The following is a 22,905-nucleotide window of genomic DNA, read 5'->3' as shown; positions in this document are numbered from 1 at the left end:
TTTTGGTGATGGACAAACCACAAACTGTTAAAGCAACCTCGCACAGACTTATGGTATTCTAGGTAACCCCTTCGTTACGGCCACTATATTTGTGCCAACATGTGTTACGCCGATTAATCCTCCAACATACGTGCATACCGCTCCCACAGCGTTGTGCTGATGAGGTAGGCCACTGCATCTTACGCCTCGGGCGCCAGCAGCCGAAAACGCAAACTTTATTAAAGCATTGGCTGACGCCATAACAAGTAAAAGAATTGATCCACTACCAAAATGGAATGGAAGCCCTCCCTAAAGAGTAAACAATCGTTACAGTGGCTCGAGTGATATAGTTAAATCAAAACCGCGGTTGACTCGGTCTCTGACTGATGATGAAAAGCTGACATAGTTTAGGACCAACGTAACTGGCAAAGCTAAAACTGCTAGCATTGTGTTCGTCTACTGCTGTGCAAATTACGAAAACGACAAAACATAAATTTGGCTAACACAATCCCTCGTAAGTGCCCATTTGGACAAACTGCGCAGCTTTCCACCACTGGATATGCACAATAGCGACAACATCTTTCACTATTCTGAGTGCATTTTGTGTCTTTTCGGGGTTTTTAAATCGTTTCAACATGATTAAACAATAGTGCTGCAATTCTCGACACTGCCGTACAGAAGATACCAACTAACAAAAAGGAAACTTGGTTGCACTACACCGTCAGAAAGCATTGCGTTAATCCTAATCTTCTGAATTTCGACAACTAGTTAAGCAAAGACGTAGCGCACAATTTAACAATGAATAACACGGCTACAACAAAGACCAAGAAATCCAGGAACTGAGTATTAACAACAAAATTTGCATCAAAGACATTTGCTGCAAATACGCAAAAGCAGGTGAAAAGAAGTTGCAACAGAGTTCTTCATCAATATCAACCACCAGCTGTATTGTGCGCAGAGGCAGCCATCGGTTGTAAGAATGCCTTGTCTTTAGAGAAAAAAAAACGTCTCAGAAAGTCAGAGTGAAAGCCTAGCTCTGTTTTTCTTCTTTGAATAACGCACACACATTTTCAGGCAATGCACAAGTCCCCATAAAAAAAGAAACGATGGCTGCAAGAGCTCCGATAACCTTTTAACTCTTGGAGCCAAAAGATTTTCTTCTAGTCAAACCATCAAAAACAACAGCAACAAAAATTCGAAGTCAAATGCAAATAGTAGTAAACAGTAAACCGGTCAACATCAAGCGAGCAAAATGGCCGCTTTGTCTTGTGTCAAGACACTCAAGGGCCTCCATCAGTTGACGTAATCTTGCTAATTTGTAATTTATCTGTTAATAATACTAAGGCCTTGGCTTTATGCGATAACGCTTGTAAAACCTCTTGGGTGTCCGATTTTCTAGTAAAATACAGCTATTGAGACATTGAGATGGCTTTAAAACATGATATATACCTTGCCATCCATCCATTGGAGTGCTTTGCAGCGGACGAAACGTGCATACCGATTGCTTTTCGCTTGGCCGTAGATTTCGTTTTAAGCGGCCCAACTCCATCAAGGTCCAATTGACTCTCAAAGTGTTTCAAAGTCTCAGTTTTTTTAACGGTTTTGTCAACTTAAGTCTTGACTTCTTTTGGAATGGTATCGTACGATGCATACAAGCAGTTTAACCCAGGATCCGCAGCGGAGGCTCGCCCGTTTGAAGTACTTGAAATATTACTTTTTCATGATGGCCAATGCTATGATGGCAAATACGATTTCGGTATGCTGAAGTTAATATCAGGCTCACAACCGCACAAATAACTAGTTTCCGTTTTTGATGCAGCTCTTAAATCCTCGAATATGGGCTCTTGAAAGAAACAAACTTGAAACAAAATACAATTAGAGCATCAGTGGAGACCTTGAGAAAAGTTACCTAATACAGAGCGTCGTGTGTAGAAAAGAATTTTAGTCAGTTAGCTAAAGTGGTTGCCGAAGCAAAGCTTGGTTTTTTGTTTACGGTATCGACTTATGTTGTGGAAGTGCAGTCCCGGAAAATACCTTATGAACGGTTAGCAGCCCACATAACGCAATTATTAATCGAGCTGAAAGGGTTTCCACCTAAACAATCAACGAATGGCAACAGCAACGGAATTGGTTACACATCAAAGTTAATCATTAACTGGACAGTCATCAACTGAAGCTACTACTATGTCATCTTTTAATGATTTGAAGAGCCTCCTCCAGGTGACTGAATTAAGTTTGGTCTACTCTTCTGGTACAAAACCAAGAGTTGAGTTTTGTGCGGAATTGACTATGAACTGGCCTCTCGCCAAGATTATTCTTGCTGGGATTTGGAATTGTACGGCGCGTACAACCAGGCAGACCAAAGATCTGCTACCGATGCTTGAGTGCATGAAATACTTGAAACATTAGCTTATTATAATTGCCAATGGTACGATATGGATATGCTGTGAGCTGAAAATAATGTCAAGCTCCCGAGTAAGTACTTTTGTCATCGCTAAAGATTAAATCACTGAAAAGCGACCTTCAAGTGACGCGGATTGGAAAGAAAATTACGCGAAGCCAATCAGTGACGACCTTGCGAAATTTCACGTGATTACTCGCTGAAGCTCGCATGGTCGAGCAGCGCTCAGATAAGGAGTTGCACCTACCACATAACCTAATAGTTGATCCGAACATAAAGGGAATGGTGCGTAAGGTATCAAATGGTCCAGCAAAGTTTCACGGCAGTTCTTTCAAATGTTTTTTGCTCATTGCACCGATTTGCTCCAAAACTTAATCCATGTGCTATTTGGGTTCCGTCAACATCAATTTGGCGATTCTGCAGACATCGAGCGTATAGTTCTCCAGTTTGGCGTGACTGACTTTCACTATCCATGACTTCGTTTTTGCGCGGCGGGAGGACGTCACAACACATGTTGTATCATTGCACGCGCCAAATGTTTGGGGCAAAAGACTCACCCGCATGCATTAAGTATGCAGAACCACGCATGCCCCTCGATAATGTAAGTGAGTACAAGGAAACAACCAAAGCCGTGATACAGAGACGAAGTTCTTTACAGAGACGATTAGGGCAATTTGGTGCCGTTTCCTTGAGAGGAGTCCAACAGATTGAAAAAAATAGTGCATGCTCTCCCTTAAGGTGTGTTCAAGCGTAGTAAATTTTTAAGCAAAGTACCAAATCTGGCTGATCTAATTTTTGGGTGGACTCAATCTGCCGAAACAATGGTAATTGAGTCATTCAAGGAGAAGATTTGCACGTGCTTGGGTTGAAATGTGATCACAACAATGAGTGGGGCACCTCCAGTCGGGCATTTCGAGTATGATTACTTAGTCCTAACCCATCGCATAGTACTGAACTTACGTAATTGTCTAAAGTTTTTGAACCCATTGGCTTAACTGCTAATAGACATCTGGTGTATCGGCGGGCATAGCTGGGATAAAGAAATACCAAAAGACACTAGTGGAAGTTTCCTCATCTGGCGTGTGGATTTACCAAATTACAAAAACCGAGAACACGATTCTCGACACTGCCGGACAGAAAATACCACCTAACATAAAGGAATGAAGGTCAATCTACACCGTCAAAAAGCCTTAAATGATTCCTTCTCCTCTGGATTTTGACAACTAGTTGAGAATAGATGAATCGCACAGTTTAACAAAGAATAGCACGGCTATAAGAGACCAAGAAATCCACGAATTGAGTATTAACAACAAAATTTGCTTCAAAGTCATTTGCTGCAAATACTAATTAAAGGAAGTTGCCTCAGATTTCTTCATCAATATCAACCGCCAGCTGTATTGTGCGCAGAGGCAGCCATTGGTTGTACGAATGCCTTGTCTTTAGATAAAATGCTTCCACTCAGAAAACCAGAGTGAAAACCAAGCTGTCTTTCTTGCTTGAATAATGGACACGCATATTCAGGCATTGCACAAGTCCCTATAAATTAGAAAAGATGGCTGCAAGAGCTCCGAAAACTCTTTACTTGTTAGAGCTGAAAGATTTTCTTCTAGTGCCGATTTCTTCAATAGCAACGAAATCTTGAAGTCAATTGAAAGTAGTAGTAAATTTTAAATCGGTCAACATCAAGCGAGCAAAACGGCCACTTTGTCTTGGGTCACGACAGTCAGGGGTCACTGTTAATAATACTGGGGCATTGGCTTTATGCGATAACGCTTGTTAAACCTCTTGGTTGTCCGATATTCTAGTGGAATACAGCTATTGAGACATTGAGATTACACTAGGAGAGGATATCTACCATGCCATCCATACGTTGCATTTCTTGCAGTGGACGAAAAGTTCATACCGTTTGCTCTTCGCTTACTAGTTGGTTGCGTTTTAAGCTGCCCAATTCCATCAAGTTCCAGTTGACTCTCAACGTGTTTCAGAACCACAGTTTTTGTTTTTTGCTTGACAAATTAAGTCATGAATTCACTTGAAATGGTATTGTATGACGCATACAAGCAGTTTGACCCAGGATCCGCAGCGAAGGCTCGCGCGCTTGAACTACTTGAGATATCAACTTTTTATAAACGCCAGTGTTACGATGCCGGTATGCAGTCACCTCAAGTTAATATCAAGCACCCAAACTTTCTGTTTTTGAGGAAGTTTAAGTCCCCCGAATATGGGTTCCTTAAAGAAACAATCTTGAAACAATATACAAGTAGAGCATCAGTGAAGACCTTGAGAAAATTACCCAATACCGAGCGTCGTGTTTAGAAATGAATTTTGGTCAGTTAGCTAAAGTGGTTGCCGAAGCAAAACTTGGTTTTTTGCTTATGGTATAGACTTATGTTGAGACAGTGCAATCCCAGAAAGTAACTTTTGAACGGTTGCAGCAGCCCACATAACGCATTTTTTAATCGAGCTGAAAGGGTTTCCACCTAAACCATCAACGAATGGCAACAGCAACGGAAACAGTTCACATCAAAGTAAATCATTTACTGGAAAGTCATCAACTAAAGCCACTACTATGTCATCTGTTAAGGATTCGATTGGCGTCCTCAAGCGGCTGCTTTGAGTTCGGTCAACTCTTCTCGCAAAAAACCAAGATTTGAGATTTGTGCGGAATTGATTATGAACTGGTCCCTCGCCAAGTTTCTTCTTGCTGTGATTTGGAATGGTTTGGCGCGTACAAGCAGGTTGAGCCAGGACCCACTGCCGATGCTTGAGCGCATGAAATAGTTGAAACTTTAACTTTTTATATTGGCCAAGGATGCGATGTCGGTATGCTGTGAGTTGAAAATAATATCAAGCTCCCGAGTAAGTACTTTTTGTCAGCGATAAATATTAAATCCCTCGAAAAGCGGTCTTCAAGAGACGCGGATTGGAAAAAAATTACGCGAAGCCGATCAGTGAAGACCTTGAGAAATTTTACGTGATTACTGTCGCTGAAGCTCTCATGGTCGAGCAGCCCTCAGATAAAGAGTTACACCTACCACGTAACCTTGTAATCGTTCCGAACATGGTGCGTCATCTAAGGGAATCTTTGCACGTGCTTGGGCTGAAGTGTGATCACAACAATTATTGGGGCACCTCCTATCGGGGCAATTTGAGTACTGTTACTAAGTAGGTAACCCAACGCATGGTACTCATTACGTAAGTGCCTAAAATTTTGAATCCATTGGTCTAATTGCTAAAAGACATCTGGCATATCGGCGGGCGTCGCTTGGATAAAGAAAGACCGAAAGACACTAGTGAAAGTTTCCTCAACTGGCGTGTAAAATTACCAAATTACAAAAACCGAGAACATGATTCTCGACACTGCCGGACAGAAAATACCAACTAACATAAAAGAATCAAGGTCACTTTACACCGTCAAAAGGCCTTGAGTGAATCCTTCTCCTCTGTATTTTGACAATTAGTTGAGAATAGATGATTCGCACAGTTTAACAAAGAATAACACGGCTACATCAAAGACCAAGAATTTCACGAACTGAGTATTGACAAGAAAATTTGCATCAAACACATTTGCTGCAAATACGCAATAGAAGGTAAAAAGAAAATGCCACAGAGTGCTTCATCAATATCAACCGCCAGCTTTATTGTGCGCAGAGGCAGCCACTGGCTGTAAATATGCCTTGTCTTTAGAGTAAAAAAACTTCCACTCAGAAAGCCAAAGTGAAAGCCAAGCTCTGTTTTTTTTTGTTTGAATAACGCACAAACATATTCAGGCAACACACCAGTCCCAAGTCCCCATAAAATAGAAAAGATGGCTGCAAGAGGTCCGAAAACACTTTGCTTGATGGAGCTGCAAGATTTTATTCTAGTCAAACCATCAAAAACAACAGCAACAAAAATTCGAAGTCAGATGCAAGTAGTAGTAAACTGTAAACCGGTCAACACCAACCGAGCAAAACGGCCACTTTGTCTTCGATCAGGACAGTCAGGGGCCTCCTTCAGTTGACGGAATCTTGCTACTTTATAATTTATCGGTTAATAATACTAGGGAATTGGCTTTATGCGATAACGCTTGTAAAACCTCTTAGGTCTCCGATATTCTAGTAAAATACAGCTATTGAGACATTGAGATGACACTAGGACAGGATATCTAACATGCCCTCCATCCGTTGGAGTTCTTTGCAGCGGACGAAAAGTGAATATCGTTTGTTCTTCGTTGACTCGTATGTTGCGTTTAAAACTGCTGAATTCCGTCAAGTTCCAGTTGACTCTCAACGTTTTTCAAAACCACAATTTTTTCTAACTGTTTTGTCAAATGAAGTCATGCTTTTTTCTTGGTTAGTATCATATTACCTCAAGTTAGTATCATGCTCCCAAACTTTCTGTTTTTGAGGAAGCTTAAGTCTCCCGAATATGGGTTCCTTAAAGAAACAAACTTGAAACAAAATACAAGTAGAGCATCAGTGAAGACCTTGAGAAAAGTTACCCAACACCGAGCGTCGTGTATAGAAAAGAATTTTAGTCAGTTAGCTAAAGTGGTTGCCGAAGCAAAGCTTGGTTTTTTGATTACGGAATTAATTAATGTCTAGTCAGTGCAATCCCAGAAAAAACCTTTTGAACGGTTGCAGCAGCAACATAACGCACTTTCTGGTCGATCTGAAAGGGTTTCCACCTAAACCATCAATGAATGGCAACAGCAACTAAAAAGGGTTCACATTAAAGTAAATCATTAACTGGACAGTCATCAACTAAAGCCAGTACTATGTCATCTGTTAATGATTTGAGAGGCCTCCTCCATGTAGCTGCTTTGAGTTTGGTCAACTCTTCTGGTACAAAAACCAAGATTTGGGATTTTTGCAGAATTGATTATGAACTGGCCTCTCGCCAAGTTTATTTTTCCTGTGATTTGGTATTGTTCAGCGCGTACAAGCAGGCTGAGCCAGGATCCGCTGTCGATGCTCGCGCGCATGAAATACTTGAAACATCAACTTTTTATAATAGCCAATGGTACGAAGTCGTTATGCTGTGAGCTGAAAATAATATCAAGCTCCCGAGTATGTACTTTTTGTCATCGCTAAAGATTAAATCCCTGGAAAAGCGACCTTCAAGTGACACGGATTGGACAAAAAATTACGCAAAGCCAATCAGTGACGACCTTGCGAAATTTTACGTGATTACTGTCGCTGAAGCTTGCTTGGTCGAACAGTGCTCAGATAAGGAGTTGCACCTACCAAATAACCTAATAAGTGATCCGATTATAAAGGGAATGGTGCGTAAGGTATCAAATGGTCCAGCAAAGTTTCACGACACGTCTTTCAAATTTTATTGTTCATTGCCCAACTTGCTCCAAAATTTAATCAATGTGATAATTGGGTTCCGTCTACATTAAGTTGGCGAATCTGCGGATATTGAGCGTAGAATTCTCCAGGATGGCGTTTTTCGCGGTGGGAGAACTCCAAAAAAAATGTTTTATCAATGCACGAGCCAAATATTTGGGGTTAAAGACTCACCCGCATGTATTAACTATGCAGAACCACGCATGCCCCTAGATAATGTAAGCGAGAACCCGGAAACAACCAAAGCCGTGATAGATTTCTTTTACAGCGACGATTAGAGTGATTTGGTGCAGTGTCTTGAGAGGAATCCAATAGATTGAGGTTGGAGATTAAGAAATAGTGCAAATCCTCCATTAGTTGTGTTCAAGCCAATTAAGTTTGCAAGCAAAGTGCCAAACGTGGCTGATCTTTTTTTGAGTCAACTCAATCTATCGAAACAAAGGTAATTGCCTCATCTAAGGTAAATCTTTGCACGTGCTTGGGCTGAAATGTGATCACAACATGGATTGGGGCACCTTGAGTTGGGACATCTCGAGTACGGTTACTAAGTCCTTAACCCAACGCATGGTACTGAACTTACGTAAGTGATCCCGTTGGTCTAATTGCTAAAGAACATCCGGCGTATCGGCGGGTGGCGCTGGGATGAAGAAATACCAAGAGACACTGTTGTAAGTTTCCTCAATTGGCGTGTGGAATTGCCAAAGTACAAAAACCAAAAACACGATATTGATGAGCCATGCAGGAAATACAAGCTCTCAAGAAGTTCTCATAACAGTTGCGTTTCTCTGACTTCAATTAGTTGTTTCACTTGGGTCCCAAACGGAGCTTGCATTTGTCTTTGGTAAAAGTCAAGTTGCACTTATTAAGTTGATGACATTTTTGGGGCTCGAAACACAAGTTACGCTACTGGTCATTCCTTTGATTCATGAGATCAGTCAGGCTCGTACAGTAAAATTTAATATGGTTTCCTTGTTGACCGACAGTACTGCAGTTCTGCAACGGCTTAACTCTACAAGCTGCACTTAATTCTTTTCCAAATAGTATTTGCGAGTTCTTAGAACACAAAAGCTTTGACGAGTGGAACCAGTTTGGCTGAAGCAATAATGCGGCAGATGACGGTACTAGAGGCATATCCAGTGAGGTTCCCAAATGTGTAGATGGGTAAGGGGTGCAAATAGTATTAAATAATGGCATGAAAATTGGTATAGTAACCAAGCAGAATGACGAGACTAAGGCCTCGCTGGCCGCATTCGTAACTAAGCCGAAGATTCCCTTGAATTTGGTTTTTATCAAAAATTCTAACTCATAACAGTGTTCACACTGCACTCTGATTGTTATTTTCTCGAAAACATATCTGTAATGCCGTCTGTAATGTCATAGATCCCTTCGAGCTTGATGATGCCGAGAGTAACCCACAGTATCTCATGCAAGAAGTCTCTTTTAATGCGGAAAGGAAAAATCCTCGCAAAAGAAATCCGTTAAAAAGAGTATTCTTATACTTCCAATTTCTCCTTTTGTTGGACCAATCGGTCTAATTGAAACGGCTGGCCGAAACAAGCGGTTGGTTGATGTTGACTCTGATGCAAAAACCCTATTGTTCTAGATTCACGTGGTGTATTTGTTGAATTGTTTCTTCGGCATGTCCATGCCATCACCATAAAGGTTTTGACGTGTAATTTTTTTGTGCTCAAGTACCGGTACGTTATGCCATCCATAGATTACGTTTCTCACTACGTTCCCTTAAATTTAGTTTTTTTCTGCCGAAGGTTACGTGCAGCAACCGTTTAACTAATCATGGCTGAACTCTCTTAGGAGAGATTTTCTATTTAGTGTTCCCCTTTACCAACACCGCGGTCAATTACATAGGCCCATTTTACGTCACTGTTCGACGGGCTATCGAAAACAGGGGGAATTTTCTTTCCTTATTTGACTACTCGTGTTTTTCATAAGAAATTGTACCATCCATTCAAACTAATTCTTGCATAATGGGGGTTGCTAGTCTCCCGCCTAGGAACGTCTAATATAATTTGGTCCGACAAGGATACCAGCTTCATTTCAGCAATGAGAGAACTTCACAAATGTATTGAACAATGAAACACACTTCGCAGAGGAACGTGCTGACAAAATTATTAAGTGGGAGTTCATCCAGCTAGCGCGTTAAATAAAATTGGCGTCTTGGAGAGGCTGGCACGTAGTTTTTAACGAATACTTAAAACGGCGCAGTCAAACTAGGCGCAGTCATATCAAATCATTTTCTGATTGGTAATCAATCAAGCGCAATTCCGTTGGCGTTGACGAGGTCGATCGTCGTAAGCTGTTCGCCCGCGCACAGTCGTACGCTAACAATGTGCGGTCATGTTGGATGAAATTATACTTCCCGACATTCAAACTGACAGACGCCTGCCGGGCAACGCCTTAAGATCACTGATTAGGATTGGGTAGTTGAAGAGGCGAACCCAAGGTTTTATTGCCCAATTGCTCGAATCAATGAACTCCGTTACGGCTCCGACAGCGTCTCATGCTCTGCCTTTTTGCGCACGTCATTTCGATGGCTTGTCTGCCGAGTACTAAATCAGTACTCTTCTTCCACAACCTTTCTGGTCTGAATGTGATTACCAAGTAAATGTAAAGAGAAAGAATAATATCCAGTTGAATTCGATTTTCTTGGATACAGAAAGATGTTATTAAAACAAGTACCTACAGTAGTCATTCCCATTTACATAGATAGCTCGCGGAAAGTGCAAATAACATAACGTCATAAAACCTAATCAATAAACTTATCAAATAAGGCGTGTTTAGACTTAATACTGTCGATGTATGGCACGATTTGGAATAGAATGGTAAACGGCTATTATCATTAAAATTGAAATAGACTGATACCAGTCAAGTGAGCGAAAAAACGCTTGCCTTTTTAACCACTTATTGCTTTCACCAATATTTACGTTGGTTGCTATTTTGATTGTCTGAAACTTAATGAATTGATGTTTTTAAAGAGTGGTTTATACCTTTACACAAACCATACGTAGGTCAACCGAATAATATTTGGAAGAAGCCATTACAATCAACTAACAGAGAAGAAGACCAAATTTGGAGTTGTCTTTTCTGAAGAACTGCATGTACTATAATCTAAACGATAAGACGTGAGTATAAAAATGATAACTTAAACAGATATATTGCAGAACCTAAATTGAAAAATTGGAAAAAAAAATGGAATGATCAATAAAATACTGAAGCTTAGTAACTTGATAACTGAAAGTAAACCCAATTGAATTTGGATACGAAGTACAAAATTGCTCATTTTTGTTCTCAAATTTCATTCTAAATATATATTGAAACTGTAAAAGCTTATAGCGGATCAGAAATAAAAATAAACACACATCTTCAAACATTCCTTTGGAATTATATACTAGGAAGTGCCAACACTGACTTCTTTTAGAGTTGTCACTAAGTTGACTTTATAGATATATAAAATCTGTAGATAATGGTATTCTGCACAACAGTTCTTATCTGGAATACTGTAATGTAAAAACTCTTAACTACTTTTTGTTGTTAAGTTCTAGAGCAGAACTATACAGCTTTCCAAAGGCATCACTCAAGTAGGCGTAAAAGTCTCTTGATGTCCTTTTACGTGTGTATTGAAACAGTTCTAGCAGCTAATTATTTTATATACATTCTTATTTTATTCTCTATATTTTTTTATAATATTGGAATGAGAGACCTTTTCAGCTGAGGAAAATTTTGCCGTTCAATATCCCAAACCGAAAGACGAAATTTGTACCGCTAGAAAGGCCTGAAAATGGTGATTCTGTTATTCAAAGGACTTCTAAAAATTCGGTTTCATGGACATAGAAAAGAGCTTTTAATTTGGAGTAAAAATCATTTGAAATAAAATAAACTGTCTCACCGCAATTTCTGCTCAAGTAAATTTTCAACTGAAAAAGATTAAAATTGGGATTTTGCATATGGCACTATAGTTATGGAGAAAAAGAACTGCAAAGTGATGATTTTTTCAATTAAATTGCTATAGAACAGAAACTTTCAATTGTTTTTAATTCTTGTACAAAAACTGCTGAAATATGTCGTTCCTGTGTGTGCTTATAGCCAAGAAAAGTTTTGGAAAATGTTTGTCGCCTATGCCAGCCTTCGGGGGGATTAAATTGAAGCTTCAACCTGTGTTCACTGAGACTAAATTGCAAATTGACCCCATTGCATTTAATTCTAGCAAATCGCAAAACATTGAATGTTTTTTTTTTCAAACAAATGGATTGACAATCATTTCAGCTATTAGGTAAAAGTCCGCCTTGAGGCCGAAACTAGCCAGCACTGCTAGTGCTTCTTGTCTATTAAAACACGTAATTACTCAAATTGTAAGCTATACAGATAATTTTACAAAATATTTCAATATAGAAAAATTTAATGACGCCTTCTCGATAAATATGTATTCAAACTAACGAAAAATCGCTATAAATTTAATTGCAAATTCTCTAATAGTAAACGTAACTAAACTAGTCCTTTTCGGAATTTATCCAGATTCTCATTGAAGGAAACAAAACTCAAAATGCTGGACGGGGTTTCTAATGATGCAGCTCGCAATTTTCTTCGACGAATTTATCGATGGGCCAAAATTAACAACTTCCATAAATGAACTTCCATAAATTGATCGGGCTATTTAGGCTTGAAGACAATCGTAACCGAGTTAAAATTGAAATGCCTAATCGCACCACTTAGGGTAATAAGTTTCAATTACTTGTCCGATTAAATTTACTCGCGTCTTTTAATTATCAACAAAACTAGAGACAATCTGTTTCGGTTGAATGAGTGAATTGATTGCGGATATTTTATCTTGCAGAATCCCGAAAATGGCATATAATGAAATTGTCGTATAAGTGCTGAAAAGTTATTTGGACGATCGTACATCCTGGAATTTTTGTGGTAAGATCTAGATATGTTACAGATGGCGTGCATGATGGAGGGAGTGTGAATCATGAAAACAAATATCAGCCAAGGACTACCAGCTCAATGTCTGCTCCATACCCGTACGTTCTTTCCCCTCAATCATGGATTTTCTTGTCAAAATCTATATACCTTTTTTAATCGGACATTGATTATTATTTCGCTTTTTGTTCCGACCCAATTTAGTGAGTGAGGAACTATATGCCCAAATGTTTTTTTTGTTCAGTCAATTTTATCCGATCGATATATCTATTGTACAGAGTTGGGATTGGAATCACTAGAAAAGCTTAGAATTTCAAATTAAATTTTTTTTTGAATTTCGTTTTTTCCGAGGAGAAACGGAAGTTAAAAGTTTTTTGAACGTTAGCCTAACATCCGTTGTTTTGTTCACGATTTTTGTAAACTTTGCTTAAGTTTGGTCCCTTTTTTAAAAAAATATGCCACTACTGTTAACGATAGTCTCATTGTTTTCACTTTTACAGATATAAAAAAGTTGATGATTTTGTCTGGACCAATTGTTTTTGCTAAATTTTTGGAAAATTTAGCATTTTTTCTCCTTGTGTACATATTTGGCTCATTTACTCCATTCTAACCGGTAGTTCAGACGTAGAAACTGCCACTAAACCCATCTTTTACTCAGATGAGGGCCATTTAGACCTCCGGTTCTCAAGAATGTGTTCCGGAACTAACGTTTTAGCGGTCTACCGATAATTTAAATCGATAATTATAAAACTGCATCATTTATTTTTCCTTTGTAAAGATTTTCGTTTACGAAAACTACTATTACATAATGTGTTTAATAAATTTCGTTTGTTAACAGCCACGCAACGATACCAGGACCAGCTTTCGTCTCATTGTTGTTTTCGTTTTAGGGATCAGTGCGAAGTTTCAAATTTGTTCAAATGGGGTCTATTGAATTAAAATTGTCTTTTCTGAGTTACGGTCACGGTTTTTTTTCCTCAATTTTTTTGCGTAAAGTTTTAATGAAATCTTGAATTTTGGCAGCATTTGATGTTCTATTTGTTGTCTTATGACTGAATTTATTTCATCAAATATCTATTTTTCTATTTTGGTATCTAGGTAGTTACCAAAGAAATTATCTAAAGCGTTCAATTGTTACCTAAAGGTTTTTTGATGTTATATCCCGATAATTATTCAAATTTCAGTTATTTTGAGTTCCGCCCGTATTCGTTGTTAATTTTTCGTCTTTGATTTAGTGAGACAATTGACATACGCAACTGGCTACCTAAGCAGTAGTTATTTAATGTCTTTACTAACTCTTAGTTGAAAACTTATGGTTCTTATGACTTACGTTTTTATGACTTACGACTTTTAAAAAACTAGTTTAAAAATAGTATTTTTTAAAGATTTGTAACCCTTAATAATTTCTGTCATCTTTTGTCGTAGCGTCAGCATCGAGATAGTCTGCATCCTCTTCGAGTGAATTAGAGGGTAGTCTTTATTGCTGTTTTATTTAACGTATAATGAATTAATTTTTGGTGTTGACTTTACGAGTTTTCAAAACTTTTAATAAGTTTCAGACATTTTCAAATTTTTGAGGTTCTCTTTTGCTGTCCTTTCCAATTAACGCCCCAATGGAAAGTCACATATCACATTAGTGGCGTTGAATTAAAGCTAAATTGATTCTGTTTTTTCATAGATTAGATTACGATTTCATAGGCTTAGACAACGTTTCCTCGCAAACTTGAAAATATTTTTTGGAATTTGACTGTGTTTTTTTTTAGTCGTATGACATTCTCGATAATGACAGATCTCCAAGCTTTCGTTGGAATATTTCAAAAGTATGAATAAAGCCATTCAATGAAAGAAGCCATCAGTCCGCTAATGGTTTTCGTTACTTTGAACTTAATTGTTTTCAGAAAGCATACATGTATTTTTTCACTTTGCTCTTTTGTTTTTGCTCTGCTTTTCCCTTGTTCTCAAACAGACAGGTCCCATATCTTTTTTGCGAAATACTAATCCATTGGTTTAGTTGATTTTTTATCTGATTCTATTATGACTTTTTCATTTAAGTTTAGATAAAGATAGGCATTGAGTAGACTTTGAAATAGATAGACATTGAAACAGATAGACATTGAAAAAGATAGACATGACAAGATTGAGTTTTGGTCTTGAGTAACGCTTGTTGTTTTTTATTTGATTTTGTTGTTTGTCTTGCCTCTTACTCATCTTAATGGCAGGTATCATCAGCTCTCTAATGAGTTGTTAAAGTCGTTTGAGCTCAGAGAGATTTTTTTCAATGGATACAACCACTATTTTCGAACAATATATGAATCTCCTCCTCATTTGGTAGATAATTAAGTTAAAACGTGTTTGAGCGGTATTTGAACATTATGTCCGAACGCACATCACTGAGCTTCCTTCTTCAATATAATGTCCATCAACTGAAATTTCCTAGCCTTCCGTTTTCGTTTCAATTGCCCAGTTCGAAGCCGAAATAGATTTGATGTCTACTGAATAGCCATCCATCAACAGTGAGTGATAAACAAACTTTTGTAGTATGATCAGACGACAATTATGCTTTATTACAGAAGTAGTCCCTACTGGAAGCAACCCACTTCAACTACTCTTTTACTGGACAGAATTACCTCCAGAAACAACCCTTCAACCCTTCAGCCTCCATCAGCCCATCACCTCAATCATAGCCCAGACATTATTCCGAGTAAGCAAAGAGAATCTTCAGGAGAGTCCAATATCACATCTGTTAGTCGGCAGAAATCACCAAAACATTCAGGCCACACATCTCAACAGAGGTGAGTTCAAATATTTCTCTAATATTTTTGACTTGAAGAGAATTCACTTGAAGACAATGCTTCTCTATGTTTTTAAAAGCACCAATCATAAGAACCATGAGCTTTCGACTAAGAGTTAGTAAATAGATGAAAACTGTTACGGAACAGATATGCAAAATCATTTCATGCAAAATCATTTCATGCAAAATCATTTCATGCAAAATCATTTCATGCAAAATCATTTCATGCAAAATCATTTCATGCAAAATCATTTCATGCAAAATCATTTCATGCAAAATCTTTTTGTGATGCAGAAATCTTTTCGTGCAAAAACATTTCACAGTGTTCCTCATGTGACGACTTGCATGTTTCTTTTTTAAATAAAACATTTAAGTTGTAGGGTTATCCTACAAATTTCTTGTTAGTTTGTTCTCTTTTGAGTTACGTTCTCATTTTGAGTTCCGTTTTTCAATGCATATCTGCCATCTATTGCTTTCATTGACTCAATTTGCTATGCAAGCAACAATAGCAAATTCAATAGCAAAACATAAAATAATCTTTCTAAGCTTATGGGTCGTTTATCGAACGATGACCACAGTGTTTTTGTGTCAAGCTATCCATGTTTGATAGTATCGCAGAGCTTTCGTCGTAAACACACAACTCTTGTTTTTTAATCCAACATTACGTTGCCAAATCTACATTTTGGGCGAGCAAAACTGCCTGCAAATGTCGTCATTTTTTGCTCCCCCGTGTTTTAAGATAAGGTTTATAGGTTTTCGTGGACAACAATCTCAATAAGGGAAACTAGTCCAAATTTGCTCAAAATTGGGAATATTCGTCACTGATATCCGCGATTACCGACTTTGATGACAAACGAGAAAAGCCGACGGATCTGTGGCACTATTTTATCAATAAATTTACATCACTAACAGCGGCGCTCAGGTAACTAAATTCCGCTCAAAGCTTCTAAAACTAATTAATGGAGAAAAAGTGGGATATAATTGGTTCTTTTTATCAAAATGCAGTGAAGTGTAATTATAATTTAAATCCGTCAAAGTTGTGAACATTAATTAAGGGTTGAAAACTAAACTTCAAGTGGGTTGAGCCTAAAGTGAGCTATAATTATTCGTTTAATCTGTCAAAGCTTCTGAAACTCATTAAACTAGAAAAAGTGGGAGATAATTAGTCCTTCTGATCAAAGTGAAGTAAGGGTAACTATAATTTTCATGCGTCAAAAGTTTTGAATATTAACTAAAGGTTAAATTGCGTTGATTACGATACCCTGCACACATATTGCGGAGATTGATAACACCAATTGTGGAGATGGATTGGCCAAGTAATGAATCAGGAAAAGTATTTATCAGCACTTTCCTATCGTTTCTAGCTATTGACTTTTCTATAGAATCAATGAATTGAATACTAGGTTTCTTTGAACTATTCTTTTATTGAGCGTTTGAAATTTTGATTATTTTTTGCGGAAGGTTTTGAACTAAATCACTTTTTCTTTTCTGTGACTGAATTTTCTGCAATCGCTCTAATTGATTTATTATTTTTTATTTAACTGAAGTTTTCATTAACTGGGATTCTTCCAATTCAAATAAAAAGTTTAAGTCGTGGCGCTACAGGAAAAAATAACTTCTGCTGAGAAACATTTTTCAATATAAAAACGCATTCAGTTATTTACTTAAGCAAATATCATTGGATGAATTGATTTTTTTCTTTGTTTTTCATATGCGGTGTTTGTATTTCTTTTTGAAACAATTACTTAGTTTTTTTGATAGCCGCAAAAACATCCATATTGTATTTCCGTATTCGGGTCATATACTTTTATTTTTTGCATTGAACATGAAATTGAGCAAACGTTAATTTAAAGGAATCTCGAAATTCAATCATCTAGAAGGATCATTTTTCCTTCGCACAAACAAAACAGTTCATTTCAACACAGGAAAATATTTGGTGAGTTTTTTTGAGGTTTTTTGCATACATCACAATAAACTCTAATTCGTAATTTTTTTGAGTGTAGAGACTCTTGTTTGTATCTCAATTCTCTAGCTCGTCCATATGTTCTACGCAAATAACATTTTAATCAATATTGATCTGTCTTTCGGTGTTTTAAATTGTTTTCAGACAAACTATTTTCAAATATTTTTCTGAGGAGAATGCTTGCTTTGAAGGGACCTCGATTTTCGTCTTGGTAAAATGAGCGGGGTGAGCGAGCCATGATCTTCAAATGTTGGTTTAGTTTAACGCCGGAAATGATTTTTTTGTCAATTTGTTTTCCTGGGTATCTACACTGTGTTTTAAAGTTTTTGCCTTGAAAAAACACATTAAATCGGGTTTTTTGATATTTGTGTTTAATTGGATCCTCTCTAATTTTTTTCTGGTTCTGTAATTTTTCTGATGTACCTTGTGTTATTTTATGGAATCTTAAATACTATTTTTGCAGTCGTCCTTGTTCCCAATCGCAAAGTGCCTGAAATTTTAAAAGGAATTTTTTGTTAAAAATTAAGTTGTTTTTGACAAAAGGAGTGCTTGGATAAAGTTTGTCTTTACTCAGTGCCTGTGCTTTTTATCAGCAGCTTTGAAGTACCCAAAAAGCAAAATTTGTTGTCAATTTTTTTTCGCAAAAGACACAAATTAGTTTCCAAATTTTTGAATGTTGAGTAAATTAACGCGAAAAAATGTTCGAAATAAAACTAAAAGTACGACCAAATTTGATTATTAGAACAGGTAATCAAGGTACAAATTGGTATTTTTGGTCTGCAAGTAGTTGAAAACCGAAACAGTTGGAGCAATTGATGTATTTATTCGTGAATTAGTGGTATACAAAATGAGCGTAGTAAAGTTTTTTGCTTTCTCGTTTTCATTTTTTGCTACTTACATAGTATACTTTTTCCTAGAAATTGATCAAAAAATATTATAATCAGAAGCGTTTTAAAACAGACAGATTGAAAAACTCCAAAAAATACTTTTTTGCTGCAAACGTTGCTGCATTATTGATAATGTGGCTTCATGCAAAGCTGCCGTAGGAACGTAGGCTGTTATGTTTAGTATTGGTGGCGTTTTTTGTAGTTTTTTTTTCACATAAGAAAGTTTGGTTGTAGAGAATTAATTTAACATCATTCATTACAACAAAATTGTAATGGAAACAATTTTTTAACACAGTCAAATATCTGCAGGTGTTTCAAGTGGGGACCTGAAAGTGTTGACGGAAGCTTGCAAAAGAGTCCGAGTTACTCCCGCTTGAATGGAGTGCTTTACCCCGGAAGAGACAATGCATATGAAGGAAAGACAAATGGACAAGACACAGAGAGAGTTTCACGAAGAACTAACTCGGAGATACCGTCATCTACACATGAATGTTCACACCAACAAGCCACAAGTAAGAATTCATCCAATGTTCTCAGTAAAAAAAATAATTCAGCACCAAAACCAATTTTTATTTGTAAATTGCGTTTATTTGTTTGTGATTATCAGCACTCATCAGAGATTGCATTGCCTTAAGCATTAGCTCTTGCATTTTGTAAAGGGACTTGATCAGGTCTCACGGGAAACAGAATTTTAGTCAGGGCTCATGCGACAAAAAAGTCAGCTGCCATTTAAGATGAAAAATAAAAATCCTTAAATAAAAATGTTATCATGTTAGATCTGAAAAGAGCTATTAGCTTCCAATCACAAGTTGATCTGCACAATTAGAGGTTCTCAAATCTTAAGTTGAGCATCCTAAGCGTCTTTAATTGTGCTAGCGTTTAATCTCAAGCTATTTCAGCATTTTGACTGACCAAAGCTGTGGCTATATAGCTTGTGCACATATATTTCAAACTCATATACTTTTTTTGTCTGGCCGCTGCGTTTTCTTATTTCAAAAATTTTTTTTCCAAGAAAAGAGAGATGTTTTTTTCCAAGAAACAACACAATGAGCTTTGCATTTACCTGAAAAAGTTTGGTAACATATCATGAGATAAAACATTTTGAGAGCTGTGAGTTTGTGTGATGAATTCTGAACATATTTTATTAGATCTTATACAATTAGAGAACATTGAATTATTGTCGTAAGAGAAGAGTTATAGATCAAACTTTTCCCTTTAAGAATTTATTATACCTTGCACGATAAAAGTATGTTATGAACTGATTATAAGAACTTGTTATGATTTTCTAAAATAGTTTCAACTGCTACAATATATATATATATATATATATATATATATATATATATATATATATATATATATATATATATATATTGGTAGTAGTGGGCTTTTTAAAATTAAATTGCGTTAAAATTCAGGTTGAATTACATGGTAGAAAAGTTTATGTTTGCCATAGAAATTTAAATCAGTTTGTTGAATCACTCAACATCATTTATTCTCTTGATGCAGCCCGACCCTGTCTAGTATATAAACCTATAAACCCTCATAATCGGGTTTACAATTCACAGTAGACAAACACCTAAACTGACTTGATATTTTGCCAAAAGTTTAGGTTTGATGTACTGCATCAGCTTTTTGAACCTACGCAATCGCGTTTTCAATGCCAACATTTATGTTGATTTCGTGTGATCTGTTTTTATTAATTGCTGTTAATGATAATTTTGTGCAACCCATTTGAGAAAATAAGAATGCGGCAAAATTAACAATGCGCACCTAGGCTCGGATCTTTTCAACAATTGCCCCCTCCTCCCTTGGTACCTAGTAGAGAATCGCCTCAACCTGTGCTATACCTTACCACAATATCAATTGGACTACAGGTTAGATAGCCGAATATCAGTGTCGTGGTCGATAACACGGGTCAAAGAATTCAATAAGTTGAATTTTAAATTAAATTTTGAACTGAAAATATAAAAAATTAGCTTGTATTTATAGTGGTTATCTATGCGAAAATATACAGAGAAAATTTAGATTAGCTAAAAATATTTTACCTGATTGGCATGTGAATAGATCTTAACTCCGAATCCCGGAGGTGATTTTCTATTTTCAACAACATTTCATGAGAATCATATATGGCTTGGGTACAATCGAGTTCAATAGTTGGAGGTCGGTGGATGTTAAAATCAGGTTTCTGTTGGTGGGAAAATTTGCTTCTGACATATGATTGATAGGTCAATAAGATAATGATAGCGCCAAAACAAAATTAGAATTGAGTTTAGTTTTGTGGCCATTACTTATCGACACAGCAATAAAGTTTGTCAGGTAAGTTCTTCTTTCGTTCTTTGAAACTTTAATAAAGAAAACTTCTAATTTTCTTGATGTTTCTTGGAAACCATCACATCCTTCTTCCTTTTTTAAGCAAGTTTGTGGGTATAGGTTCTCCAAATCTGTCGGGTTGTTTTCTGTTTCTTGTTGATGATCGTGGAGGCTCTGAGGTTTCGGGTTGTTGGTGCTCTGCAGATGATGTGGCTGCAGGAGCTTCATCTTGAAGTGAAGGTCCCACATCTGTACTCTGAAGTTGTTGTTTTGATTGAGATATGGTCTCCTCCACTGCTGGTTCAATTTTCACATTGTCCTCGTCTAGTCTCGCAATTTGGATGTCGCTCACTAGAATAGTCCGTGCTGAGTTTTCGGGCTGTATGAAAGATGTGTTCAAGCCCTTCTTGATGATGAAGGTAGCAGGAACTGTCTTTGTGTTTTCGTTGGCCTTGAATAGAATGGGTTCGCACAAGTCAAAATCTGCTATTGCTGGTTTAAGCGCAATTGCGAACCGCTGTTCAACGGACCGATCCGCCAATCGGAAGTTCTTTTCGGTTTGTATTCCAATTTGGCGAATTGCCGTATTTTATTCTATTCAGTTTAGCATAGTATGGGCATATGTGAAAAGTTCATAGTCATCTCTGATTAGTTGATAAATCTCTCGCTTAAATTCTATTCAAGAGTAGCCCACTTTGGCAAAAGGGGGAGGCAATTGTTGAAAAGATTCTTACAATCTTGTAAGATCCTTATTTTAGTTCATGTCTTGTATGAACGTTATGGTTGTAATGAGAGGGAATTTGTGAGACTTGTAAGTTAGTGCAAGACAGATTTAAAATCTTACAATAAATACCAAATCTTGAAAGATCTCATAAGACTGATGTAACCTTTTTTATTTTTGTTTTAGAGGTTTTATAGAATATGCTCTGTTTTATAAGATTTTAAAAGATATGAGCTATTGATAAGATACTTATTGCATCTTGCTAGCTTTTTTGCTGGACTGGGATAATTTTCTAAATTAATTTGAACTCCGATTGTATTATGTTAATGCAAAAAATGCTGTAACGATTAAGCATAGATAAGCCTTAGCATCTTGGACACTTTTAGTATTCTCCCGTACCTAAGGTTCCGTGACAATCAGAACTGATTCAGAAGGATTTCAGAACCAACTCTGAAGTGATTTCTGAATTTCTTCGAATCAGAGCAAAATTCAGAGGAAAATTTATGTATTCTTCTGAATCAGAAGATAATTCAGAATGAGTCAATGAATTAGCTCTGAATCAGACAAATTCAGTGCAAAATGTGACCTGAATTACACTCTGACTCATTACTGAATTCCACTTGGAGTTAAGTACGGGCTATGGTTGTGGTTTAGAAAGTTTTTCCATGTGTTTTAGGCAATGCAAGCAACAGCAGCAGTGGCTGTGCATCCAATACTCACTCTTCCTACTCAAGTCAGACCAGAAGACCCTTTGTGGCCCCACTGGGGATCGAACACTTGGTGTCCCACCTTCAAAGTATTCCTAGCGTGCCACCAATAGCAGGGAAGTCAGCATCGCCAGGAATCAGCGGAGAACCAAGCCCAATGGGTGGCAATAATAGATTGGGAGGAGGGGTGGCATTCAGAAGAAATCAACAAATGTCACAGGCCCTTCACTCTATACAACATGTTGACAAATTCAGAACAGAATCCAACAGCTCTAAAAGCACATCGAGTAAGAATTCCAACTTTGTTTCCAACAAACCGCACAAAACTTTTTAAATGTTACAACAGAGGGTTTATTTTGACTTTAAAAGATTTTTACGCAAATTTTCTGGCACGAGTAAGAATGCTTATGCTAAAATTCGAACAAAGAAGGGACAAATTGACCTTGGTTAAGTACATTTAAGAATTTCTATTGCCATTTAGTTCATTGTGCTAAATATTTTTAAATTCTTCCATCTTTGGGATTCACAAAGCAAAATTTGAGTCAGACTGAAGAATAAATGAGAAATGAGTATTCTTTTTGATGCTTTAAGGCCATAAGGAGGTACTATAATAACTACTACCGCTTTCAATGAACTTTTCAATCACTTCTATCGTAGAGGTCAACATTTTTTCAAGAGTTAGATCAAACGAAAGATACAATGGCTTTCAATATAAATCTCAGCTGAGAAAAGGCATATAGATGAAGTTGCGGATGACATTTTAGGTTCTCTTCATAGCAGAAACAGAGCAGATTCGTCACTAAACAGAACCAGTTTACAAAACCTGTGAGTCATTTGGAATTTTTACCTTAATTGGAACAATTTCACCAACCTGG

General features: G+C 37.1%; 2 protein-coding genes across 5 annotated transcripts in view; one reads left to right on the top strand and one right to left on the bottom strand.

Moving 5' to 3' along the window:
* The window catches only part of LOC142354418 (transmembrane protein 115-like), a 341,897-nt gene extending 327,693 nt beyond the window's left edge, over positions 1-14,204 (bottom strand). The window contains exon 1 of the mRNA XM_075406702.1: positions 14,193-14,204. The gene's annotated coding sequence lies outside the window, so the exon portion shown is untranslated. The remainder of the gene's footprint in view (positions 1-14,192) is intronic.
* LOC142354417 (uncharacterized) overlaps positions 1-22,905 on the top strand; it is a 57,704-nt gene that overhangs the window by 13,307 nt on the left and 21,492 nt on the right. For all 4 annotated transcript variants that reach the window (XM_075406700.1, XM_075406699.1, XM_075406698.1 and 1 more), the window contains exons 2-6: positions 12,668-12,749; positions 15,219-15,440; positions 18,599-18,801; positions 22,000-22,317; positions 22,795-22,855. In XM_075406700.1, the coding sequence (XP_075262815.1) occupies positions 12,668-12,749; positions 15,219-15,440; positions 18,599-18,801; positions 22,000-22,317; positions 22,795-22,855 (886 nt within the window). The remainder of the gene's footprint in view (positions 1-12,667; positions 12,750-15,218; positions 15,441-18,598; positions 18,802-21,999; positions 22,318-22,794; positions 22,856-22,905) is intronic.

Source organism: Convolutriloba macropyga, chromosome 15 (genome assembly GCF_964194025.1).
Source record: "Convolutriloba macropyga chromosome 15, txConMacr16.3, whole genome shotgun sequence".
NCBI lineage: Eukaryota > Metazoa > Xenacoelomorpha > Acoela > Convolutidae > Convolutriloba > Convolutriloba macropyga.
This window is presented reverse-complemented; position numbering and strand designations above follow the sequence as displayed.